This window comes from Passer domesticus, chromosome 8 (genome assembly GCF_036417665.1).
Source record: "Passer domesticus isolate bPasDom1 chromosome 8, bPasDom1.hap1, whole genome shotgun sequence".
Classification (NCBI taxonomy): domain Eukaryota; kingdom Metazoa; phylum Chordata; class Aves; order Passeriformes; family Passeridae; genus Passer; species Passer domesticus.
Genome location: NC_087481.1, coordinates 58,172,421 through 58,199,138, shown reverse-complemented (window position 1 = coordinate 58,199,138; position 26,718 = coordinate 58,172,421). Strand labels below are relative to the sequence as shown.

The following is a 26,718-nucleotide window of genomic DNA, read 5'->3' as shown; positions in this document are numbered from 1 at the left end:
CATGGGACACCCCCAAGAATCCCACCCCAAACTCACTTTTGTGCTCCCCCATTACCAACTTCAACATTTAATGTTCCAGAATAAACCCTGTCCTCCCCAAACCCCTCTCACTCGAGCTATTACCCCAGCTACCTGACCCATCTAATTCAGCACGGACTCACAGTGAGTTATTTCCAAATTTAAAACATCCTCACACACTGAAATTCACCCATGGATCTGACTGGAGGAAGCAGCACAGGCTCTGAGTTTTTTATGTGTTAGGATCCCCTTGGGAGACCAGCACACACCCACATAATGGCTTTGAACCCCCACACACTCACACCCTCTCCTGCCAGGGAAGAGACCCAAATTCCAAAATTATCCACTCCAAACGAGCATTTTCTCAGCCTACTCCGTATCAGCAGCCAGTGAGTAATTCACAGTGGCTCTAAGATTAGCTAACGAGGCGCCGTGACTCATCAGCCAAGCCTCCGCGCCGCTGGGAAAATTCAATTTTTCTTTAGCAACAGAGGTTCAACTGTGAAAATTATAAATAATTAAGGTTTGGAGAGGCTGCAGTAACGTGAGGATTCCTATTTAGACCTCGCCGATACAGATACTGGTGCCTGTGGTGCCTTTGTGCCAGCAGCACCACGGGTCACCTGCCACAGGCAGGGCTCCGTGGCACAGCCGGGCGCTGGCTGGCGGTGCCACGCTGGGACCAGCAGAGCCTGATCCCCAACAGCTCATTAGCTCACACCCAGCAGCGAGCCAAACCACGCAGAGCCATTACACTCCTGCGAAATGATGGGGTGGGGGAAGAGGCATCAGCAGAATCCAAGCAGGCAGGATCCCACCCCGGCCAGCCGGGAGCCGCAGAACCAGGCCGAGCTCCCCTCGGCAGGGAACCAGACCCTGTGCCCTGTGCCCGTGTGGGGCTCAGGGCTGGCACCCTCACTGTGCCCTGTGGGGCTCAGGGCTGGCACCCTCACTGTGCCCGTGTGGGGCTCAGGGCTGGCACCTTCACTGTGCCCTGTGCCCTGTGGGGCTCAGGGCTGGCACCCTCACTGTGCCCTGTGGGGCTCAGGGCTGGCACCCTCACTGTGCCCGTGTGGGGCTCAGGGCTGGCACCCTCACTGTGCCCTGTGGGGCTCAGGGCTGGCACCCTCACTGTGCCCGTGTGGGGCTCAGGGCTGGCACCCTCACTGTGCCCTGTGGGGCTCAGGGCTGGCACCCTCACTGTGCCCTGTGCCCTGTGGGGCTCAGGGCTGGCACCCTCACTGTGCCCTGTGGGGCTCAGGGCTGGCACCCTCACTGTGCCCGTGTGGGGCTCAGGGCTGGCACCCTCACTGTGCCCTGTGCCCTGTGGGGCTCAGGGCTGGCACCCTCACTGTGCCCTGTGCCCTGTGGGGCTCAGGGCTGGCACCCTCACTGTGCCCTGTGCCCTGTGGGGCTCAGGGCTGGCACCCTCACTGTGCCCTGTGCTCTGTGGGGCTCAGGGCTGGCACCCTCACTGTGCCCTGTGCCCGTGTGGGGCTCAGGGCTGGCACCCTCACTGTGCCCTGTGGGGCTCAGGGCTGGCACCTTCACTGTGCCCTGTGGGGCTCAGGGCTGGCACCTTCACTGTGCCCTGTGGGGCTCAGGGCTGGCACCCTCACTGTGCCCTGTGGGGCTCAGGGCTGGCACCTTCACTGTGCCCGTGTGGGGCTCAGGGCTGGCACCCTCACTGTGCCCTGTGCCCTGTGGGGCTCAGGGCTGGGACCCTCACTGTGCCCTGTGGGGCTCAGGGCTGGCACCCTCACTGTGCCCTGTGCCCTGTGGGGCTCAGGGCTGGGACCCTCACTGTGCCCTGTGGGGCTCAGGGCTGGCACCTTCACTGTGCCCTGTGGGGCTCAGGGCTGGCACCCTCACTGTGCCCTGTGCCCGTGTGGGGCTCAGGGCTGGCACCCTCACTGTGCCCGTGTGGGGCTCAGGGCTGGCACCCTCACTGTGCCCTGTGGGGCTCAGGGCTGGCACCTTCACTGTGCCCTGTGGGGCTCAGGGCTGGCACCCTCACTGTGCCCGTGTGGGGCTCAGGGCTGGCACCCTCACTGTGCCCTGTGGGGCTCAGGGCTGGCACCTTCACTGTGCCCTGTGGGGCTCAGGGCTGGCACCCTCACTGTGCCCTGTGGGGCTCAGGGCTGCACCCTCACTGTGCCCGTGTGGGGCTCAGGGCTGGCACCTTCACTGTGCCCTGTGGGGCTCAGGGCTGGCACCTTCACTGTGCCCGTGTGGGGCTCAGGGCTGGCACCCTCACTGTGCCCTGTGGGGCTCAGGGCTGGCACCTTCACTGTGCCCTGTGGGGCTCAGGGCTGGCACCTTCACTGTGCCCGTGTGGGGCTCAGGGCTGGCACCCTCACTGTGCCCTGTGGGGCTCAGGGCTGGCACCCTCACTGTGCCCTGTGGGGCTCAGGGCTGGCACCTTCACTGTGCCCTGTGCCCTGTGGGGCTCAGGGCTGGCACCTTCACTGTGCCCTGTGCCCTGTGGGGCTCAGGGCTGGCACCCTCACTGTGCCCTGTGGGGCTCAGGGCTGGCACCTTCACTGTGCCCTGTGGGGCTCAGGGCTGGCACCCTCACTGTGCCCTGTGGGGCTCAGGGCTGGCACCCTCACTGTGCCCTGTGGGGCTCAGGGCTGGCACCCTCACTGTGCCCGTGTGGGGCTCAGGGCTGGCACCCTCACTGTGCCCGTGTGGGGCTCAGGGCTGGCACCCCTCACTGTGCCCATGTGGGGCTCAGGGCTGGCACCTTCACTGTGCCCTGTGGGGCTCAGGGCTGCACCCTCACTGTGCCCGTGTGGGGCTCAGGGCTGGCACCCTCACTGTGCCCGTGTGGGGCTCAGGGCTGGCACCTTCACTGTGCCCTGTGCCCTGTGGGGCTCAGGGCTGGCACCTTCACTGTGCCCTGTGCCCTGTGGGGCTCAGGGCTGGCACCCTCACTGTGCCCTGTGGGGCTCAGGGCTGCACCCTCACTCCAGGTCCCACTGGCCAGGGCTGCCCTGCCCGTCCCCACCAGCCCTGCTGCCCAGCCCAAACCTCTCCAGCAGGAGAGCCACCTTGGCCTTCAGCAGCCACCACACGTGCCGAGTGACCTGGTGTCACCATCCCCATGCCAGCAGCAGCAGCACAGCCCCATTCCAGCCAAGGGTGTGCCAGTGTCTCCCCTGCCTTGCCTGGCAAGCCCCTGGGACACTCCTTCACCCAACGGGGGGCAAAAGCACACAGGGGATTCGGGCATTTCAGGGGATTCGGCCCCAGCAGGTTTCCCTGCTCCAGGCTGGACACACAGAGGGACTGGCTGAGCCCTGGGCAGCAGCCCCAGCCCTGGCACGCCGGGCCCCTCGGCACCAGTGCTTTGTGCCCTGTGCCCCTCCATGCACTGCAGGCGGCCTGCAGCGTTGCTGCAGCAGCACCAGGGACTTGCACGAGGAGAAGCAGCCCCTTCCCTGCTGCACAGGCAGCTCGGCTGCCCTCAGCATTCCCTGTTCCAGCTTCCAGCCGCGCTGGGCCTCGCTTATCAAAGCCAAATGCTCCAGGTTTTGCTGGCTAATGCAAACCAGCTTGCACGTTATGTGCTCTCCCTCAGAAATCTGCTTTAAAACAACTTGCCCAACTTTGTGTTTTATGAGATGCACTTAAGAAAAAAAGAGTTTAGGAGAAAGGAAATATTTTCCATACACAGACTTTCGACTGGATTAAAGCAAGCTGCCCTTTAATGGTGCTCGCCTGAGCCACCCTGGATGGGTGGGCACCCTGCCTCATTCCCTGCAGTGCCCAGGGACATCCCCTGTGCCCAGGCTGGCCCTGCTGTGCCGCCAGAGCTCAGGGTCAGGCACAGACACACGGATCAGCTGCAGGCAGAGCGGGGCTCCCAGCAGCCTGTGGCTGGAGCCCGGCGGGACGCAGGCAGGGATGGACAGGGCAGGATGAGGGCAGCCAGGGCAGTCACAGCCATGGCCCAGGCACCCTGGCTCGGGCTCCTGCCGAGGGATGAGAAAGGGGTTGGGCAGGGCACCCCAGGTCCCACCTGGCTGCTGGTGCTGGAGGTCGCTCCCTGGCCCAACAGCAGAGCCATAAACCCTGAGACACAGAGAAAAACACACTGAGGCTGCTTGGAACTCCTCTGCTACAGGCAGGAATAAAGAAATGGACAGTATATCATCTGAAGATCTAGTAAAATAAGAAAATTCCCACATTCCAGAAGAGCAGGTTTCCTCTTTTGCCAGCATAAAGCTATTTTCACATTTAAAGCTCCATTTCCTCATGAAGGAACACTTCGGCCTCAGGGAGGATTACTGCAGTGAGGCTACAGCCAGGTGAGCAGGACAGATCCATGCAAAATGCTTCCCAGTATCCCTGGGCAGTGCACAAAGAGGGAACAGAGAACAGAAATCTTGAAGCTGGAAGAGAGGCAAGAGGAGAAGCTTTATGGAAACATCACAGGTTAAAACAAGCAGATGCTATGACGGTTTGCCCAGCACGATTCCAAAATTTGATCTATAGATTTATAACATTAGCAAAAAGCCTTATTACAAAAAATCCTGATAGGTTTGAATAATGGCGAGGGGCTTTGGACAAGGGCCTGGAGGGGCAGGACAGGGGGGAATGGCTTCATACTGACAGAGCCAGGGTCAGGTGGGACACGGGAAATTCTGCCCTGTGAGGGAGGTGAGGCCCTGGCAAAGGTTCCAGGCCAAGCTGGGTGGGACTTGCAGCAGCCTGGTCTGGAGGAAGGTGTTCCTGCCCGTGGCAGGGTGTGGGACTGGATGGGAACACAGAGAATGCTGTAGGCCACTCACTATTCCTGAACATTACATTCAGGTTTTTAGCCCAATGCAGCTTTTACTCTGACAGAGTAAAAGACTGAATTAAGCCATTCCAACCTCACATTATTAAAAGTGATATTTAGAATCTTCCACATTAGGTTTTTTAAACCAGTTAAGAAATGAACCATCACTGTACTCTTGGCTTATGCATTTGCACTTGCTGAGAAATTATTTTCATTTATCTGCATAATGGCCAAGGCAAAGAAGCAATTTGCTATGAGATTCATCCTTTCAGCCTTGCCAGAACCTGAGTCATCTTTTCACCGAGGAGCAGTGGGGCAGCTCTGGCAGCCCCCACAGCTGGGCTGTGGTTTGGTGCTGTGTAAGGCTGGGGTTTGACCCACCTCTGGCACTGAGCTGCTGAGTCCTAGCAGGGTCTGTGTCCCCTGCACTCCCCTGCCTCCCAAGCACCATTTTCTGTTACCATGTTTGTACTGGATCTGTCTGTGTCAGAGCTTAGTAAAGAGTCAAAAATCCAGTGACTCACCTGCAGCACTGGAATGTCACTCCTCTTTTTTATTCATTAAGCTGTCAGACCAATGGGCATCACAAGGGACACAGCAAAAACAAGGAGACCTGTCACACCAATTTTCAGTGCTCTCTGGAGAAGGGTTCCTGGCACAAAGGGCAGCAAACCAGCTTTGGAACCTCCCGCCTGCTGGCACTGGCATTTCCCCTCCGCTCTCAGCAGCAGAGCCCGGGGCAGGAACAGCCCATTGTTTGCTCTCCACAGGGCACAGCAATGTCAGGAATGTCACACACCCAGGTGCAAGGACAGCAGGACCCCTGCCTGGCCACAGCAGCCTGCAGGGGAGGACAGGGAAGGTTTCTGGCACGGACACAGGCACTCAGTCCCCACCAGCCCGCAGGAGCAGAGTGCTGCCCGAGGGCACGAGCTGCCAGTGCCAATCTGTGCCCATCCACGGGCGGGGGGCAAGGCCAGCAGCTCCCACCGTGCTGTGACACAGCTGGCAGGGCTTTACTGCAGAGACAGTGGGAAAAGCTGGACATCCCCCGAAACAACTCCAGCCCGGGGACCACTCCAGCATTACAGCATGGCCACCAGTCCTGAGCAAACCCTCCCAAGCCATCTCATGACCCAAGCCCAGAGAAAATCAGTGGCCCCACGTGTGAGGTATCACACAGTTCCCTCACACCCAGCAGAGACTGAACAGCTGCTCTGAAGAATGCTCCTGCCTGCTCATGGGACCCAAGTGCCATGGGCTGCCTGCTCAGGAGCGTGGCCAGCACTCACCTACTGTCCTTGGCATCTCCTTCAACCTTGGAGCAGCCTTTCCACACGAGTGATGGAGCAGCCCTTCACTGCAGATGGGAGCAGACAAGTGCTTTTCCTGGGAGTAGTGAGGAGCAGGGTCCTGGTTATTCTTGTTTGCCTTTTAAAATTATTTTTTAAGTGAACAGAAGGCTGCTTGTACCTCCCTGCAGCTCCCTGCTGTAATGCTACGGCCAAACGCTTGGCAGCACTTTTGGGCAGGAATTTTGTACAATGCACAACTGTGTGAGCAGAAAACACAAAATCCACCTCACAGCCATCAGGTCAGCCCAGGCCCAGCTCGAGAAGATGCTAGAAAAACCTCACAAAGAGCCCCTGAGGCCAGACAGGCAGGAGCTAAGAAAGGCAGGGCTGTTCCTCCTGGAGCAGGAGCACTCCCAGCGCAGGAGCACCTCTGCCAGCCTGGGTAAACACCCACTGCACAAGGGCTTCACACAAGGTGCAGGAACACATCTCCCACTAGATACTGCTGTCCTTCTCACACTTAGTTTTGGAAAACAGGAAGCTCATTGATTTGTTTGCAGAGGTGACCAAAATGGGCTTTGGGAAACAGCTGTCCTGGTTCAACGTCTCCTGTTCCACACCACAGCCTTTCCGCTGCTCCGAGGGATGCAGATTTCCCCTGTGAGTGCTGGGCTGAGGCTCAGCAGAAGGGCTTTGGGCTGAGCTCTCTTTGTGACACTTTGCTGCTGAAACGGGAAGCTCTGACCTCTCCTGCTGACATTCAGAGACCGCAGTGTGAACCAGCACAACCAGGAAAACACGAGCCTGTGATTTCCGACCCGCTCGCTCTAACTCAGCCAGAGTTCATCCCCGTGTTTGCTGCAGCAGATCCAGCTGACAGGAGCAGGAGCAGTGCAGAGATCCTGCAGCTCCAAGGCAACCTCCCACAGCCAGACAACACTGTACTGAGCAGCGACACTCTGAACTGTTTTCTCCAGCACCAGAAGCAACAGATCACCTCAAATTAATGTCTCTGGACTGAGGGAATCCAAGGAAAGGGTAGACTAACACAAACCCAAAAAATGAACTGATACAGTTCCAAAATCCTGCCCATATGTCACTTCAGTTTGTGAACCATTTGAATTTGGCAAAAAAAGCTGTTTGGTTGCTGGTTTAGAATTGTGCATCACCTCTTGGTCGTGGGTAAGGAGGGGATCCTTCTGTCCAACATGTTCAAAGGGCCTTAAATCACACTCATGGAGTGTGAACATACTGTCTCTGCAGTAAACATATGCATGTTCATGTTCAGTTCAGAACATGGATTCCCCCCATGGCTGGAGCCAGCAGCTCAGCACCAACTCTGCATGCAGCAAGGGCAGGCCCAGGCTGGGCTGTGCTGCTCCTCCAGGTGACTTGGGAAAGCACAGGGGTAGGACCCAAGGACATCCAAGTCCCCAGCACTGCTTGTTCATGTACCTGGAACCACTGATTCTCCTGCTCTGCAGTAAACCACAGGACAAAGCTTTAACATGCAATGAGAGCCACACTGTTGTGCGTTGCACATCTTCCAAGGTTTAATAGACACAAAGTGAGTCCATTGTACTTAAGACACTACAATGATTTCATTCTATTGCATGTCCTGACCCAGTTACATTTCTCAGGGTACAGTATTGAATAAAAGTTCGGTAGGTTTAAAATTAACAAGTGTGTGAAATCTGTAAGTAAAATAAGCAGCAGCAATAATCTGGGGAATTTTATCAAGAATAGCTAACTTTTAAGTAATAAATACATTCCGAGTTGTGGTTTTTGCTGTTCTCCTAGTCCACTGCTGTCCAACAGGTCAAACTCTCGTTCTAGGGTAAGATATCCTTCAGCCCTCCCTGCCTCACACCAGAAGAGCCTCCCAGCTCCGCGTCCCGGTGCGCGTCGCCCGTCCCGGCGGCACGCGGAGCACTCTGCCCAGGAGCCTCGTCCTGTGCCGTGCCCGCTTCTCCTGGGAGCACGTCCCGGCGTTACAGACTCGGTGACCCGCTAGGAGAACAGCTGTGCTCGTCTTCTGTTACCTTGAAGAAAGCCAGAGAGGGAGAGGTTACTGTGGCAGAGCGGCAAGGCACACGCTGCGGCTTCCTCTAAATATAGCCAGGAATTCTCCTGCTCCCAGCTGCCCAGCAGGCACTACCAGCAGCGGCTGCAGCTTGGGAAGAAAGCTATCAGGCTAACAAACCCAAAGTAAGAGTGGGATTTTCCCCAAGACCAGCATGATATGAATTAATTTCAGTGATGATGATAATAAATCTCCAGTCTGGCTTAAAGACTCTGGAGTCCCTGTTCGGGTGGGTTACTGTAGGTTAATCCGCCACAAGTCCCCACGGAGCACGCCACGTGAAGAACATCTGCCTCCACTTTCCGAACACAATCTACAAAATAGGATTATTCTCCCCTTGAGAGCAGCCCTGCAGAAGCTTTTCTAAGTACCTGCAAGTGCTCAAGCTGCTGACTGTGGCTGCAGTGCCTGACTGCAGTAACCCAGCTGCAGTAATCTGGCTGCAGTAACCCAGCTGCAGTGCCCAGCTGCAGTGCCCCAGCTGCAGTGCCCTGGCTGCAGTGCCTGGCTGCAGTGCCTGGCTACAGTAACCCAGCTGCAGTGCCCAGCTGTAGTAACCCAGCTGCAGTGCCCAGCTGCAGTAACCCGGCTGCAGTGCCCAGATGCAGTAATCTGGCTGCAGTAACCCAGCTGCAGTGCCTGGCTGCAGTGCCCCAGCTGGAGTGCCCAGTTGCAGTAAACCAGCTGCAGTGTCCAGCTGCAGTGCCCAGCTGCAGTAACCCAGCTGCAGTGTCCAGCTGCAGTAACCCAGCTGCAGTGCCCAACTGCAGTAACCCAGCTGCAGTGCCCCAGCTGCAGTAACCCAGCTGCAGTAACCCAGCCAGACCAACCACATCACCTCCAGCTGAGTTGGAAGTGCAGGCAACACCAGCTTGGATCTGTGCTCCTGACACACAGCATTAGCACCACAGAAGAGCAGACCAGAAACCCTCAAACCACCCCCAGCTGAGGTTTGTGATTAGAGAGCACAATGAACCAAGAACACCAAACACAGGAAGAGGATCACAGCTCAAAGCTGCTGACATGGCAGCAGCACTGCTTCTGCAGGCAGGGGACCCAAAGTGACACTGATTCACTCAGACTCAGCACCCAGAATGATCCTCAGCACTGCCCACACAATGCAGAACGCAAAGAGCTGATTCAATACCCAGGAACATCTGTCCCAAAAGCTGTATTCCAGAGAAGGGCTGCAATCAGGTTTCACACACTCTTTCAGTATTTGGCAGAAACTGGGAGGTCTCACTCCAGAGCTCTATTACCTGCAGCCAACAGAGTATAAATTCATACCTAATCTTGCAGGAGAATCTATTTGTCCTCTGATGAACAGAGGGACTTTCAAGAACACTCAACAATCTCACTTGCAGGCTTATCATGTTACACCTAGGAAAGCCTTCCTGAGCCCCAGGGACCCGGAACAATATCCCTCAAGTGGCTTTGAAAGCACTGACCCTTTAGAGACATTACAGAGTGAGAAGATCTTGTCTAAACAGGAAAAAATGCATTTCCTGGCTGAGGAGGTAACAGCAAGCCCTGGGGTGCCTGGATTCTTTGGGATTCCTCACTGGGAGGAAGAAAGAATCACACCAGAAGTACGATGCCAAACAGGTCCCAGAGAAGGCTCCTGCCACTGCCAGGGCAGACGGGGCTCCTCCATGGGGACAGGGACTGGGGCCAAACCTCAGCTGCCCCAGGAACTACCTGGGGGCAAATATCAGGGATTCTGTGGGAGCAGAAAGCTGGGGCACCAGCAACACAGCAAGCAGCTTTAAAACAGCTGGATGCTCCTCAGCTTGGAACGCTGGAACCTCGGCATGCAGCTCAGCCCTGGGCCTGGGTGGGCACCGGTACCTGCAGAGCTCTGCAGCCAGGCTTGAGGGGCACGGCCACCACAGCCAGGGAGAGCCCTGGTGCCTGTGCACACACAGGAGCTCTCACGTGTCCAAGAGGGGCATGGACACCCCATGACAGAGCCCTGGTGCCTGTGCACACACAGGAGCTCTCACGTGTCCAAGAGGGGCATGGACACCCCATGACAGAGCCCTGGTGCCTGTGCACACACAGGAGCTCTCATGTGTCCAAGAGGGCACAGCCACCCCATGACAGAGCCCTGGTGCCTGTGCACACACAGGAGCTCTCACGTGTCCAAGAGGGGCATGGACACCCCATGACAGAGCCCTGGTGCCTGTGCACACAGGAGCTCTCATGTGTCCAAGAGGGCACAGCCACCCCATGACAGAGCCCTGGTGCCTGTGCACACACAGGAGCTCTCACGTGTCCAGGAGGGGCATGGAGACCCCATGGCAGAGCCCTGGTGCCTGTGCACACAGGAGCTCTCACGTGTCCAAGAGGGGCATGGACACCCCATGACAGAGCCCTGGTGCCTGTGCACACAGGAGCTCTCATGTGTCCAAGAGGGCACAGCCACCCCATGACAGAGCCCTGGTGCCTGTGCACACACAGGAGCTCTCACGTGTCCAGGAGGGGCATGGAGACCCCATGGCAGAGCCCTGGTGCCTGTGCACACAGGAGCTCTCACGTGTCCAAGAGGGGCATGGACACCCCATGGCAGAGCCCTGGTGCCTGTGCACACACAGGAGCTCTCACGTGTCCAAGAGGGGCATGGACACCCCATGGCAGAGCCCTGGTGCCTGTGCACACAGGAGCTCTCACGTGTCCAAGAGGGGCATGGACACCCCATGACAGAGCCCTGGTGCCTGTGCACACACAGGAGCTCTCATGTGTCCAAGAGAGGCATGGACACCCCATGACAGAGCCCTGGTGCCTGTGCACACACAGGAGCTCTCACGTGTCCAAGAGGGGCATGGACACCCCATGACAGAGCCCTGGTGCCTGTGCACACAGGAACTCTCACGTGTCCAAGAGGGGCATGGACACCCCATGACAGAGCCCTGGTGCCTGTGCACACAGGAGCTCTCACGTGTCCAAGAGGGGCATGGACACCCCATGGCAGAGCCCTGGTGCCTGTGCACACAGGAGCTCTCACGTGTCCAAGAGGGGCATGGACACCCCATGGCAGAGCCCTGGTGCCTGTGCACACAGGAGCTCTCACGTGTCCAAGAGGGGCATGGACACCCCATGACAGAGCCCTGGTGCCTGTGCACACACAGGAGCTCTCACGTGTCCAAGAGGGGCATGGACACCCCATGGCAGAGCCCTGGTGCCTGTGCACACACAGGAGCTCTCACGTGTCCAAGAGGGGCATGGACACCCCATGACAGAGCCCTGGTGCCTGTGCACACAGGAGCTCTCATGTGTCCAAGAGGGGCATGGACACCCCATGGCAGAGCCCTGGTGCCTGTGCACACACAGGAGCTCTCACGTGTCCAAGAGGGGCATGGACACCCCATGGCAGAGCCCTGGTGCCTGTGCACACACAGGAGCTCTCACGTGTCCAAGAGGAGCTGCACAGTGACAGCCCCTCGTACGTTCTCACTTCATCCCTGGAAAGCTTCAGAAATTTAAGTTTAAAAATCCACTTCCAGCATGGAGCAGCAGCTGATGCTGCTGCCTTGGCCCATGTGTAACTAACACAACACCTGTGGGCTGACTCAGGACAGCCTGGGTGTCCAAAAGAGAGCCAAGGCAGCTCCCCTGAACCCATTACTTGTTCATAATTTTAAAAAATGAAGTTTTGCATCAAATAAAGCCATTAATAAATCCAGATTGAGCAGCAGCAGCAGAGTGCAGAAGACAATTTATCTTTGGAGGTTGCAGCACCCCAAGTGTGCCCAAGCAGCTTATTCTGAGGATTATTTTCTAATCATAAGGCAATTAACAGCAGGCTGTAATTGAGCATCACCAAATCAATGTTTCTCCTGCCATTTCTCCCCGAGGCTGCTGCTGGCAGCCAGCTGGTAAAGTTCCTTCCTTCCTTCCCATGCCTTCCTCTCACAGGAGGAAGGAAAGGGTGGCAGCTGGGATCCCCACCTCTGGCCCACTGGATAGGTTTTGGAACTGCCTCCAGCCCTCAAGGCACCAGAATCCAGCTGACTTGAGCAGGCTGGCAGCTACGTTCTCCAACACTGGGGCTCTCAAACTCCATCATCCAAGCATTCCTATGACAAATCCTGCACTGAGGGTTTCTGCCTTTGGAAAGGACTCCTTTCCACATGAGTAAACGGCTCAGGTTATTGGCGTGCATCAAAACAGAGCAAGTCATCACGCACAAGGCAAGTCAAACTGGTAATTTGCTACAATTCCTTTCTTCAGCTGCAGAGAGCACACAGGAAATGTACTTCATAAAGAAACCCAGGCTGGCTGATCCTGCACTAGCACGGACTATTGCAGATGAAACAGCAACTGGTAGTCATTCAGTGAAGGCATTCACTCCTTTAGAACTTCATCAGCTTAATGGGAAGAGCTTCATTGCCATCTGCCCAGCTCCTCCCTGCCAGAGCCAGAGGGCAGTGACAGGCCAGGAGGACACAGCTAATGCGGGGCAGCAACAGGCTCATGTGGCACAGCTCTGGCACAGGGAGCCTCCCATCAGGGGAGGGCACCTTCACCTGCACGGGCATCGGCAGGGAGAGGAACCCTTCTGCTGCCCACAGCACCTCGGGCTGGGCAGGAGCCACAGCCCTCGGGCACCACAGGGACCCTGTCACCCGTGCACTCCTGCTCGGTCACAGGAAGCCCCGGAGAGGCAGGAGAGCACCCCAGCTGACTGAAGAGCTGCAGCCGTGGGGCACAGGGCTGTGGATAGCATGGGCACGAGCCCTCCAGGAGCTGAGGCATTAAGTCCCATCTGTGCCCTTGCTCCCGACACCAGAAGCCTATTTCAGCTGCACGTAATCTCAGGATGTGCAGAGTTCATTATCTGCCTAATGCACAGCCCATGTGCTCTGTACAGGTAGAGACAGCACACAGAACAGCTGCAGCAAGCAGATTTAAATAAAATAAACCAGGCCCCATGTGGTGGTATAACCCCATGCAGCAGCCAAGAACCTCTCAGCTGCAGGCTCCCTCCCCCAGCAGCAAAATCAGAGAGAGAACTGGAAGCACAAAAGCTGAGTTTTATCACAACTCATGAGCTGAGATAGACCACCTAATTGGGAAGACAAAAGCTGCACACACAAACAAAGCAAAACAAGAAATTAAATCCCTGCTTCCATGGGCAGTCAGGTGTTCAGCCACCCCCAAGAGAACAAGGCCCTGTGACATCCAACTGACTTGGGAAAACAAATATCACCCCAAATGTCCCCCCTTCCTCCTTCTTCCCCCCACTTTATATACTAAGTATGATATCATATGGACTGGAATAGCCCCATGGCCAGTTGGGGTCACCTGTCCTGGCTGTGTCCCCTCCCAGCCTCCCACACAGCCTCAGCCCCCTCCCCAGCATGGCTGTATGAGGGGCAGGAACAGCCTTGGCTCTGTGCAAGTCCTGTGCAGCAATAACAAAAACATCTCTATTTTATCAACCCTGTGTTCAGCACAAACCCAAAACACATCCCCAAATCAATCACTGTGAAGAAAGCTAATTGTAGCCCGGCCAAAACAGCACACCCCAGCCCGTGCTCATCTAGCCTTACAGCTGAGCAGCTCTGTAAGCCTTACAGGCAGGAGCAGAGCTCACTCAGCCACACACTCCTGCTCACCTTGATGCCAGACCACTGATGGCAACCTATGGATAAAACAGAACACATCAAGGCTGGAAAACAGCAGCTTGTATGTTTTTCAACATTAAGAGCCATCACATCAATTTCTAGGATCAAAGTCCCACCTTTCACACCTGAACATGAAAATGAGAAATTTTCAATTGTTCAGCACCAGGCTGGATGCAGCTTGCAGCAGCCTGGGATAGTGGAAGGTGTCCCTGGCCATGGCAGGGGTGGAACAAAATGATCTTTAAGGCATCTTCTAATGCAAACCAGTCTGTGGTTGTACAGTTTGTGTCACCCATTGTGTCAGGCAGCCCCACAAGCCAAGCAGCTGCATGTGCCATTAGCAGTGCAGGGCTGCTGTGTGAAGATCCTGTTTGTTCCTCACCTGCAGAGCAGACACCCTTCCCTACACAGAGCTACCACCACGTTTCCCAAAATCCCCCATTCCTCTTTGGCCCAAAGTAGCCTTTCTGTAAGTGCACCTTGGAGGTGCTCAGTGCTGTACAAATACCTGCTTAAGCACCACAGGGGCAGGACGAGCTCCGAGCCCTGCCTGGGAGACCAGAGACGTCCCTTGGGTGCCCCTTGGCTCCCATCCTGCTGCTCTCCATGCTTGCTGGGAAAAGGTGAATTGTAGCTGCAATTCGGACACCTCCACTTGAGTTCAAAAACCAAACAAGTAAATAAACACAATTCAGGAAAACATACAGAAATTCTGTTTTTACTTTATTTGTAAGTTCTCAGAGTAAACAATTTCCAGGTTCTTTGTCCACACATCTCTCCCATTCCCTGCCCTGAGACCCTGGCACAGCCCTCGATGCTGTGTGGATGGACCCTCAGGCAGTGGGGGCACTGTGGGCTGGTGACACTGCTGGGGACACCCACCTGCCCTGCCACTGTGGGCACGCTTGGCAGCACTGGAGCTTGCAGACCCTCAGCCCCGGAGCAGCTCGCTGCTCCCAAGGGAGCTGCTAAGCCCTTGGGGGGATCCAGTCTCCTCCAGCAGCTGAAGTTACAGCTCTGAAAGCCGATCGCATTCCCGGCACCGGCGCGGCGCAGGTGCAGTTAGAAATAGCACAATGTATGGCCCGGTGGCATTTCCACAGAATTTCCTGGGAGCAGGGTGGATGGAGAGGGGCCACGGCTGGCAGCACAGGGCAGCCCCTGGGCACAAAGGGCAAGCGCTTTTGGAACGGGCAGTTCAGCAGGATGGCACCCGAGGTGCAGCTCCAACCATCAGCGCTGGGCACACAAAAATGCAGCACAGTCTGTTCTGGACTTGCTCTCCCACCTTGTATTAGCATGCAGAGACACTGACTTCCAAGCAGGAAGACTGTGAAACAGTAATTAAGTTGGATGCCTGGTTTTAGTGGACTGAAGAATCTGGAAAGCAGGGTAAGAAAAATCTCAAGCATTCATCTTCTGCACTGAAATACTCCATGTGCTCAGGCAGGTGTTAGAAAATACAGCTATGGAGGGATTTATGCTGTTTCACAAACTGTTGGCAGCAGCACTGGCTGGATGGACACACAGAGCCCTGAACACCTTTGAAGGTGAAGTCACAACGTGATACTGCAGGTTTTACATTAGTGGTTTCTATAGACAGTGAGCATGCAGCCAGCCCAGAGTTTGCTGCACACAGCAGCAGTGTGATGGATGGCTTGATGTACTGACACTGAGGTCTATTAAGCTCATAGCAGTTAAAATGAAAGCCTTCAACATCTGCAAGTTTAATGGTTGCACAGTCACAGCCTGGGGACAGGGGAGAGAGGGGAAGAATAAAGGATTTGCCAAACTGAAAAAGCAAAGGACTATCTATCTTGTAAACTTGTTTCATGCAGAGATGTGGATGAAAACCTACCAGCAGTTTTTACGAGAGGTTTACTGCATGTCTCTGTGTAGGGAGAGGGCATCTGCCACGAGGAGCTGCTCAGGAGGATCACAGAGCAGCAGATCCAGCCCTGCCAAGGGCCTGTCCCTGCAGGCACACCCTCCCCACACAGCAGGGCTGGAGCAACACGTGCTCCTTGTAAGGCCCCTGATCCCACCACACGAAGCAGTCCTGGTGCAGGGAAGGGGGGCCTTTGGAAGCACAGGTCTCACTCCCTCCTGTGCCCCCGCCCAAGGCACAGCTGGAGCAGCAGCCACAGCTCATTCCCAATAAAACCTGAGTGACAGCAGCCCAAGGTCCTGGCTCCCCCTTCCTGGCCCTCAGGTGGGCTTTCCTTAAGGGAGAGGGAAACATCTTCACTCCAAGCCAGGGGCAACTGCTATCCTTGTGCCTTGAGCTGGCTCCTTGGTGTCACACACCAGGGAAGCTACAGAGCAGCCCCGGAAGATGCTGAGTGGACATGTCTCTCCTGGCACTACTCTAAACCAAGTCTTACAAGTTTGAGTTCTATAGGCTGCTATTCTGCCTCTTGTTTTTCCAGAAACTTGTTTTACTTAATTAAAACCCTGTCATTACCTGACTAGTACTTTCCTTGCAAAGAAACCCTAAGGACAAAGCAGTAACAACAAGGAGTGATCCTACCAGCTCTTCCAAATCAAACCAAGCTAAAAGAAAAAAAAAATCCAATTTTTCCAGTTTTGTGCATCCACAAATGATCTGCAGCGTTTGTACATTTTTCCAGTAACTACCCTCTGCAGAACACATCACATGCCAGAAGACAAAGTTTCACAATAGAAAGTATCACCAGTGATAAACATCTGCTGTGGCCAGGATTAGCATGAGCAGTGTCAGTGTTGAAGCCACTTCATGAACTCCTTCTGATGACAAAAACCTTTGTGCCACTGCTGGTGAAGCCCCAGCATGATGGATTTTATAGTGTTCCCATGCAGTATCACCAGGTTACCCAGAGCAGCTGGGGCTGCCCCTGGATCCCTGGCAGTGCCCAAGGCCAGGCTGGACAGGGCTTGGAGCAGCCTGGGACAGTGGAAGGTGTCCCTGCCGTGGCAGGGGATGGAATGAGATGCACTTCAGGGTCCCTTCCAGCCAAAACCCTTTCATGCCATCCTTCAGGAAAGGACATTGAATGAGCAGCTGAAGGAAACACTTCAGTTCTACCTTGTGGAAAATCAAGGAAAGCAACAAAATTCAATGCTCCTGCAAGGAGAATTAGGTACAAACAATTCTCTGAATAATGAGCAGTTTTATAAGTGATGTACCAAAACTCCAGACATGCTGGTCTAATTGGGAAATTAGGTAAATGTGACATGTGGAACACAGGCAGTTGTGTAGTTCTACTTTTCTAGTTTTGCAGTGCTTTATCCAACAGTCATGTTGTCTTCAGCCTGGCAGACTGTGCTGGCAGCTCAGCTCAGACATGTAAGGCAGGAAATCCCCTGGAAAGCCAGCTGAAGCAGGCCAACAAGACAGTGATATCTGCTAAATGTATATACCCACATACACATGCAGAGGTTTGGCTGAAGAGCACAGAGGGAAGGAAAGTTTTGGTCTAATCCAGGCTATCCCATCCCATCCATCATTTTCTTATGCACATGTTGTCCAGATGTTCTTCTTTCCCCCCGTTCACAGACCTGCTGTGTACCTGTAGCTCAGATCCCATCGTGTCTCAGGAGCAAGGGCTCTTCTCCTCCTCGAGGCCCTGCCCTGCAGCCTGTGCCCCATCGTGGCCAGCTCCTGCTGGGGCCAGCAGCCAGTGTTCTCTGGGGGCCAGCATGCAGGGGCAAGCCTCCTCCCCTTCTGACTTCCAGCTCTGGGCTCGGGACTCCTCCTGGCCACAGCTTTCCCTCTCCCCAGGGACTGACAGGCACAGCCAGTCTGTCTGATCTGAGCACTAGGTGCTTCCTCCAGTTGTCCCTTCTCCTGCAGCTGGGCCATGCCGGCCATCCAGGACCCACAAGGGCAAGGACAGATGTCAGCAACGACTGTGACATTCCTCACCTTTGTCCCAAACTGCTCACACTCACAGTGAAGACAGCTCAGAAGATGAAGTCTGCTGCTCCTTTAACCAGAGCACTGTCCAGACAGGAGCCATGGATTGGCCAGGACTCTTCCACTGGCAAGGACAGTACATTCTGGGCAGCAGGTTTATTTATACTCCTGATCTAGCTAATAGGAATTTGGGTCCAATCCAAACACTCTTGATATAATAAAGTCCTTAGCCAGAGTTAAGCAGCAGTCGTATGGGCAAGATGATGAGGGAAGCTGAAATGTTGCTGCTGTGGTTGTCCAGACACCCTGAGTACACAGCATGAATATGTCATGCCCTGGTTAGTTACTCCAGCCAGGCTTGCTGAGATGGAGTCATAACCCAAGCAAAGCAAGTCCTTCATCACACTCAAGCAAGGGGTTAAGTCCCATGACAAGGGTATGAAAAAAATCCCATTTTCCCATCAGGACTACATGAGCACTGACAGTCCCAGTCCCACTGCATTATGACAGCTCAGATAATGAAGAAAGTCCAGAGGAGCAGCACTGGCTTGCTCACACAGAGTCCTTCAAGAATGAAACAGAGCACAGCATTCAGGGGACAACATAACAATCCCCTCTGCATAAAGCATGGTCTTTGACACAAGGCCCATGATACCTCTGGTTTTTGACAAAAAAAAAGTTAATCCCACCCTTATCTAATACCATCACAGCTGAGGTCTTGTCTGGACAGTGATGACTGAAAGGTTGTGAAATGATTGCAGGTTTCATCCAAGTCACTGGATTTTCCCATGAACTTGTATTCCCAGTCATGCCACATCCTGTATTTTTTGGTACCAGATTTTCATCCCAGGCAGACTTTGATGAGAAAGGGAAATCCATACATTACGAAGAATCAGCTCTCACGTTTCCATTCTCACCTAATGTCCTCATACAGATGTAAAGCACAAAGGAATTTCATTTGATCCAGGTCATTCCCCAAAGAAACAGTGAACATTTAGGTACAAACCAAACCCCAAGTACTGTGAGAGATATTGAAATACTGTTCCACAAAGAGTTTTTGGTACAATCATTTTTGAGGAGCTGTAAAGGGCCATCGTAAGAAATCCAAACCAGAGGGATCAGAAGGAGGGGAGCAAAGGGATCCTAAACTGTTACAGATAACTGCTGGGCACCAACACATACATATGATAAATGTCATCTTAATTCCAGTGAAAGTTTTAGTTCTTTGACCCAAGGAAACTGAAAGCCTAGGAGCTGCTAGTCTTCCAGGCACACAGCTACAGGTTTATCAGTTCTTTGAAAGGCTGCTTCCTCACAGTGTCCTACTTGGCTTGCATTTCCCTCTGGAATAGGGGCTCCAATTCGAATGCTCCCCAAAAGTTTGGAATTAAGCTCCTCACCACCTCTGAAATTACCCCCACCAACTAACAGCCAAGCATGTAAATGTCACAATTGCCAATCTCAGATTCAATGGAAAAACAAATGCAAACAAACAGTGGAATACAGATTAAAAAAGCACCAGGCGGCTTTTCATGTTAAGCCTGTTGAGATAGTGTAGCAATCACTCACCTGATACTGGAGGCAAAGTTATGTCTCAAACTGTGTTAAGAGATCTCGTATTTCTGGAGTCAGGTGCTTGACTGCCTTCGCAGCTTCCGTGATCGCTTTCCGGTACATGCCCTTCTTCTTGCGATTAAACCTCAGTTTGAAAAACTCCGAGAAAGGAGAGAGTTTTGAAACAGATAAGAACGAGGTTGTTGGAGAACCGAACCACGACACTTTAGCTTCTCGCCACGATGGTTCCCCGTTTTCCTTCTGGCTGAGGTTGATGTCAAGAACACGTGCGGGCCACCACGGAAACCCGTGAATTTTACCCCAGACAATATCCCCCACTGAAACAGTCCTTCCATCTTCTGTAACGCATTTAGACACACTCTGGGTGTGCAGCCTGACTGTCAGTGGTGGCACGATTTTACGCTCATCTTTTGAAGATGAAGAGACGGAGGCATCATCACCAGGTAAAAAGTCACACAGTTCTGGTGATGTCACCTCTGAACTAGAAGACTTGGATTCATCTAGACTGTCATTGCTACACACCGATAAACTAGAAGAATCTGCTTTTCTTTTACGGTAATTCATGAGGAAAGCCAAGTTATCATGTCCATCTTTACCCTGGGGAAACCTTTTGAAGTCATCATCTTCACCTGAACTGCCTGAAGATATCTCAGCTAAACTTCTGTCGGTGGACTCATCATTGTAAAACTCTTCGGGATTGGACTCCCGGCTGTTCTGGAGGTCATTGATTTCATCAATCAGTTCTGCCTTATAAATTGAAACACTCTGACCATCGTTGATGCGATGGGGCTTCAGCCGTATCTTTGGGGGTGGGACATCCACACTGGAATGCACTGGCCGTGTGAGCTTCAGTTTTGGAATGGAAGCAAGCTGGCTGCCTGCTGACTTGTCCATTAAACATTTGGTTTGTCGACACCGTTCAGAGTCCCTGCTCTCCTCTTGGTCCCCGGCTCCGTTCTGCAATGCTTGCTCCGGACAGAACGGTTTGACCGAGCCATGAACCCGGGAAGGGATTTTTACCACTTCACCCTTCCCTTGTGGAGTACTGTAGGATATTTTTATAACTGGCGTTCGATGCACCAATTCCCCAGAAAACTTGTCATCCTCCCTCTTCTCTCTTTTGTTCCTTTTCTCCACGTAGTCAGAGTCGCTGTGCTTTTTCTGCTCCTTGTCCTGAATGCTCAGCTTCCTCCTGGTCTTGGCGTTCTGCCGCGGCACGTTGGCATCCTCGGGGTTCAGCGTGTTCTTGCACTTCTCGCAGAGCACCTGCCTGGGCCGCAGCCTGATGGTGCTCATGATGAGCCTGCCCGGGTCCCTGTTGCGCGACAAACGCCTCCTCGTCCTCTTTATAGTCCGTGGCGGCGGCTGCGGGACCCACTGGTTGTAGGTGTGCCGCAGCCACAGGGGCCGGGGGAACGGGGCTCCCTCGAAGTAGGGCGGGAAGGGCGGCAGGCTGCCCGGCGCCGGCAGCAGCGGCGGCACCGGCTCCTCCGCGCTGCCCTCGGCAGGCTGGGCGCCCGCGGGCCGCGGCTCCGGCTCGCCCCGCGCCGCAGCGGCCCCGTTAGCGCAGGCGCCGGCCGGGGGCTCCTCGTGCTTGGGGAAGGAGGATGGCAGGCAGAACAATCCAGACCTGCATTGGGGCGAGAAGGACAGGCAGGGAAAGAAACAAGAGTCAGGCGCTTTGAAAGGTGCTTCGCCGGGAACCCAAAAGATCCCGCCATCCCACAGCCTCAGTACTGGGCACTCAGCTCTTTCTCTGGACTCTTAAGATCAAGCAGCCAATTCTGCCACTGAAAAAAATAACAGCAGTGCAGAAATCTGGCAAGGTGTCCTACTCTTCTCCCAGAAAAGGCAGAGGGATAAAACCCCCTATTTCTATGAACTCTTTGCACCAAGTTTTGCTCTAAGAGGTTGTAAGTTTTATCCCACAAAGCAGTTTATTGCATCGCAGGCCAGCAAGGCTGGAGGGATGTGATCCACGTTAGCCCTGGGAAGTATTAAACTGCCCTTCCTCTCACTGCAGATGCATGGCTGATTTTCCAGTTTTTCATTCTAAACCTGAACACCTTGACTTGGGTGGGTAACTTGCATAGGTTCACCAAGACACAGCTCTGCTCCTCTTCCTCGGTCTCTCCATATTCAGCAGTTTTTGGTAACATAAGGCACCCACAGCTCCTCCAGAACAGCAGGGTTAACAGTGATGATACTCTGTCCTTCAATGCCAAGTCTCATTACAGGTCACCAAGGCTCGGACACAGTATCTTGCCTGGATATTGGCAAAAGCAAATCCTCTGAAATGCTGAAACTCACAACTGCAATTCATGTCTCCAAAATGTATGAATTTATGCCCTTAGCCTGGCATTACAAATATAATGCTAACACAGCACTAGGACAGATTCTGCCCTGAAACACTGACTCTGACTGGGCAATGCTCCCTGCCTTGGCTTTCCAGAGACACTTCTGTAGAGAACACACCAGCAGTGAAGCATGTGGGCCTTCTTAATAATAACGAAACACTGTACAGGGCAGCCACAAAGAAGAGACAAAGGAATGGAGAACAGGTACAGACCAAATACCAGTGGGTTTTGGATGCTGGTTCCCATTCCCCTCCTTGCCAGCTACTGCTTTCTTTCCAAGCACCAGAAGGAAGGACCCTTCCTGAGGCAAGGGAGGAGTGTCTCGGTGGTGTCACAGAGGGGACACTTTGCTAAGCATTAGCAGAGAGCACTGAAGAGGAGCTGAAGGCATCCACTCTGTGCCACACCTCTCACCAAGAGCAGCACAAAGCCACTGCCGTGGGTTTCCTGACAGAGAGAAGCCTCCCAAGTCCTTCCCTATTACTGAAAAAGTGCGACAACCTGCTGTTAAATGAGTTTAACTGGGAAAGGATTGATTAAGCTGTTGAATTCACGTAATTTGGAACAAAATATTTTTGTTTCAAGACGCTTTTTTTAAACAGAGACAACCAAGAATGTAGGTGTCTTTAAATGACAGCCCAGCAAGCCAGTACAGTCTGTACAGCCAGACAGAGATGTCAGCACCATTCGCACTCCAAAGTGAGACCATTTCTGAATGAAATGATGGCTATAAATTATGGTTATTTTATGCAGTGGGACAGCATGACTTGGTCGCAACAGAAAACTGCTCCTCATGTAGACACAAGCCCACTCCCCCTGTTCAGGTCACTGAACCCTCCAGAGTGGCACGGAGCTCCCTGCCTGGCAGAAGAGGAGCACCCAAAGGTTCACTCACAGGATGGTTTGTGCCTGCAGCATTAATGTACCAGCACCCTGTAACCCCACGGGGCTGGACACAGCCTCTGTGCCACAGAACGTGCCCACAGAGCCCAGGCCACTGCCCTCCCTGGCTGTCAGCCTGTGCCAGGCACCAGCTCAGCAGGGAGCCCTGTTAGAAAGATGGGGACAAACTTGGATAGGACAAGGGGTGATGGCTTCCCAGAGCCAGAGGGCAGGGTTAGATGGGATATTGGGAGTTAGGAATTGTTCCCTGGCAGGGTGGGCAGGCTGTGGCTGCCCCTGGATCCCTGGCAGTGCCCAAGGCCAGGCTGGACACTGGGGCTGGAGCACCTGGGACAGGGGAAGGTGTCCCTGTTGTGGCAGGGGGTGAAACAGGATGAGCTTTAAGGTCCCTTACAATCCAAGCCATTCTGGGATTCTGTGATTAAAGCAGCAGGAAATACTGCTGATGGGATTTCACCCTGCTAGTAATCCCCCTTTCTGGGGCAGCTGCAGCTAACTGGACTTGGTTACCTCAATCCAGTCTCTGCTTGGTACAGGAGATGCCATCCTCCTTTATTTATACCCCTGCATAATTAAAACCCAACTTTTAAAGTAAGTTCAATTGCAGCAAAACTACCAAATCTTGTTTTTAGAAACACTGTAGCAGGATTTAAATCTCTACTTGAGCATGTACACTACGGAGCTCACTTTGAGCAGAGCCAGATGATTGGAAGCAAATAACTGCCAGTCACTGGGCAGGCCCTGGTGCTGCTGCATCATCCAGGCTGGGGCAGGAAGGGACACGCATAGAAGGGACACGAGCACTTTTTCTGCAGACAATTCCGCAGCAGCTGGAAGGTCAGGCATGACTGAACCCCCCATTCCTAAAGGTGCAGGGGGCAGGCAGGGCACAGGCAGGGCATGGGCAGAGCACGGGCAGGGAATGGGCACGGGCACAGGCAGCGGATGGGCACAGGCAGTCCTGCTGCCCATGGGCTGAGCCCCTGCACACCCAGGCAGGCAGTTTGGGCTCAAAGCTGCACCTGCCTTTGTGGCCAAACACCAGAGGTGTCCAGCTGGGACCTGCATGGCCAGGGGTGCCCTGGGTGCCCAGGGTGGCAGGCCTTCCTCCTGCTCTGCTCCCCACAGCACTCACTACAGCTCAGGAGAAGTAATCATGGCATTACAGGTTGTCTGTGTTAGAAGGGACCTTAACAATCGAGTTCCAATTCTCCTGCCCTGTCCAAGTTACTCCAAGTCCTGTCCAAGCTGACCTTGAACACCTTCAGAGACGGAGCAGCCACAACTAAGCAAAACAGATTCACCTACTGTGTGATGCTGAAACCACTTGAAACCACAAAAGCAAGCTGAAGAATCACCATACAAACCCTCCTTCCTTTCTGGGGTAATCTCATTCTACGCAGGTCTAACAACTGCTCTGGTGGCTCCTCTCCTGCCACTCCCATCTCACTGCCCACGGGTACAGGCAGAGCAGGGGTGATCCCTGCACAGGGACAAGCTGCTGGGACACAGCTCCAGCAGCCAGGCAGCAGCAGGAGAAACAGCTCTGCCACACATCCACTGCAGGCACTCCAAGCTCAGCAGCAAGTGGATAAATTCCTGCTGCCTTTGGGACACATCCTGACCTTCACCTCCCAGCCACTGCCAGCCCGACTCCTGTGTTCTGCTGCAGGATGAACAAGATCTCTCCTCCCTCCACAGCCCAGCCCTGGGATGACTGCAGTGCTCTCTCCAAGTCCGCAGGGTCCTGCCTCACACAGAGTCCCCTCCTGAGAGCCAGGAGCAGAGGCCATGGCGCTCACCTTGTGCTGGCCAGCACCCCGCCATGGTCAGCACCGGCCAGCCAGCGCTCGGCACCACACGGGCAGGATGTGGCACCGGGGGATGCATGGCCACAGAAGGAGCACTGACCCTGGGGACAGCCCCAGTGCTCAGGGGGCACCCAGTGCCTCCCACCCAGCACACATCAGTGTCACTGCTGACACAGCTGCGGCAGCACCGGGCCGCAGAGCTGCCTCACAGCAGGGAGAAGCACCCCTCTGGTTGTTTCTGGGACCCACTAGGAGCAGAGGGAGGAAACAAGATGAAAAAAAAAAATGGAGAAAGGTTAGGCTGAAAAAAAAAAAACAGGTGAAAGAAGAGTCACTGCAGAGGAAGACAACTGAAATGCGAGAAGGCAGAAAGAGTTGGTCTGGGGGGCTCGAGGGACACCAACTGCTCGGGCTGGGACCAGGGTGGGTTTACGGACTCTGCACAGCATTGGTGCCTGAATGCGTTTGAAAATGTGCCTCACATTTTCCAGGATAGCCACGTAAAACTAAATAAATGACAAAAACGAAGCTCAGAACTCCTGCTCTGCACATCTCGTAGGATGGAACAGAGAGGCGAGGCTGCTGTGCTCCCACGCAGCCCTGATCTGTCCCTCACCCAGCAGCAAACCTGCTCCTCACAGGAACACGGCCCAGCAGGGCGCACGGCCCCGCACAGCCACCCCTGCCCGGGACCGCCACCCCTGCCCCGCACAGCCACCCCCGCCCGGGACGGCCGCTCGAGAGCCGGGCAAGGAGTGAGCACGAGGTGCCCGGGGGCAGAGCCGCAGCCCGCGCTCGGAGATGCCCCTCCGGGCTCCGCCGAACTCGGGCAGCGCCAGGGACCCCCGGAGCCGCCGCGGGGCCCCGGCGGGACGCGGAGCGGTTCGGCAGGGGGGGCTCGGGGACACAGGGCGGCGGGGCTGCGGCCGGGGGCCGGCCCGGGGCTGGACGCGCTCCGGGGCCACGTGCGGGCCGGGCCCCGCTCCGCCCGCCGCCAGCCCCGGGCCGCTCCCGACCCCGCCGCTCTGTCCCGCCCGGCCGCACAAAGGGCGGGGGGCGGCGCGGCCCCGCCGCTCCCGGCCCCGCCGCTCCCGGCCCCGCTCCCGCCGCGGCCCCGGTGCCCCCGTCCCCGGCCGCACCTCTTGGAGCAGTCCAGCAGCACGCCGGTGAAGCGGCGCTCCCCGCAGCTCAGCGTCACCACCAGCGTGTCGTTCACCATCTGCTCCACCAGCACGGGCACCCACGCGCCCACCCGCGGCGGCGGCGCCCCCGCCGCGTCCCCCGCCCCGGGCTCGGCCATGCTCCCGCCGCTCCCCGCCGGCGGGGCCGCTGGGCCGGGCCGCGCCGTGACCTCACGGAGCGCCCGCCGCCGCCGGCCTGACGTCACCGCCCCGCCCGCCGCCGGGCATGGCGTCACGGCCCCGCCCCGCCAACGGGCACGTGCGTGGGACGGGCGGGGGCGGGGCAGGGAGGGGCGGGGCCTGCCTGGGAAGGGCGGGGCCGAGCTGGGGGCGGGACCGGCACCTCGCGCCACCTGGCGGCCCAGCCGCGCTCCGGCAACCGCGGGGCGGGGCCGTGCCGGGGGCGGGGCCAGAGTGAGGGCGGGGCCTGAAGGTGAGCCTAGCCCCGCCCCCGGAAGCCGCGGCCTGCTCTGGGCCTTCAGCCATGGCTGCGGGACAGGAGCTGGGCTGTGCCATCCCCAGAGGGGCTCTGGCCCTTCAGCCATGGCTGCGGGACAGGAGCTGGGCTGTGCCATCCCCAAAGGGGCTCTGGCCCTTCAGCAGTGGCTCAGGGACAGGAGCTGGGCTGTGCCATCCCCAAAGGGGCTCTGGCCCTTCAGCAGTGGCTCAGGGACAGGAGCTGGGCTGTGCCATCCCCATCCCCAGAGGGGCTCTGGCCCTTCAGCAGTGGCTCAGGGACAGGAGCTGGGCTGTGCCATCCCCAGAGGGGCTCTGGCCCTTCAGCAGTGGCTCAGCGACAGGAGCTGGGCTGTGCCATCCCCAAAGGGCTCTGGCCCTTCAGCAGTGGCTCAGGGACAGGAGCTGGGCTGTGCCATCCCCATCCCCAGAGGGGCTCTGGCCCTTCAGCCATGGCTCAGGGACAGGGGCTGGGCTGTGCCATCCCCATCCCCAAAGGGGCTCTGGCCCTTCAGCAGTGGCTCAGGGACAGGAGCTGGGCTGTGCCATCCCCAGAGGGGCTCTGGCCCTTCAGCAGTGGCTCAGGGACAGGAGCTGGGCTCAGGGCTCCTCTGGGGTCCCCCAGCCCTGCCCAGGCAGGCTCCCCTGCAGCAGCAGCACACAGGAACTGCCCAGGAGGGTTTGCAGTGGCTCTGCAGAGGGAGACCCCAGCCCCTCCCTGGCAGCTGCTC

At 55.7% G+C, this 26,718-nt stretch overlaps 1 protein-coding gene across 4 annotated transcripts; it reads right to left on the bottom strand.

The window, feature by feature from the left end:
- Nucleotides 1-7,627: 7,627 nt before the first annotated feature.
- On the bottom strand, nucleotides 7,628-25,739 carry PWWP2B (PWWP domain containing 2B). Of its 4 annotated transcripts, none has more exons than XM_064431647.1 (3): nucleotides 25,490-25,738; nucleotides 19,274-20,909; nucleotides 7,628-8,141 (listed from the first exon to the last, which is right to left on the bottom strand). In XM_064431647.1, exons 1-2 carry the CDS (start codon nucleotides 25,648-25,650, stop codon nucleotides 19,292-19,294), a joined length of 1,779 nt encoding a protein of 592 aa, XP_064287717.1. In that variant the 5' UTR covers nucleotides 25,651-25,738; the 3' UTR covers nucleotides 7,628-8,141; nucleotides 19,274-19,291. The 4 variants fall into 4 exon arrangements, with proteins under 4 accessions (XP_064287717.1, XP_064287719.1, XP_064287718.1 ...); XM_064431649.1 differs by lacking the exon at nucleotides 7,628-8,141 and adding an exon at nucleotides 13,451-15,189 and having other exon boundaries at nucleotides 25,490-25,739; XM_064431648.1 differs by lacking the exon at nucleotides 7,628-8,141 and adding an exon at nucleotides 15,196-15,558 and having other exon boundaries at nucleotides 25,490-25,739.
- Nucleotides 25,740-26,718: the final 979 nt, after the last annotated feature.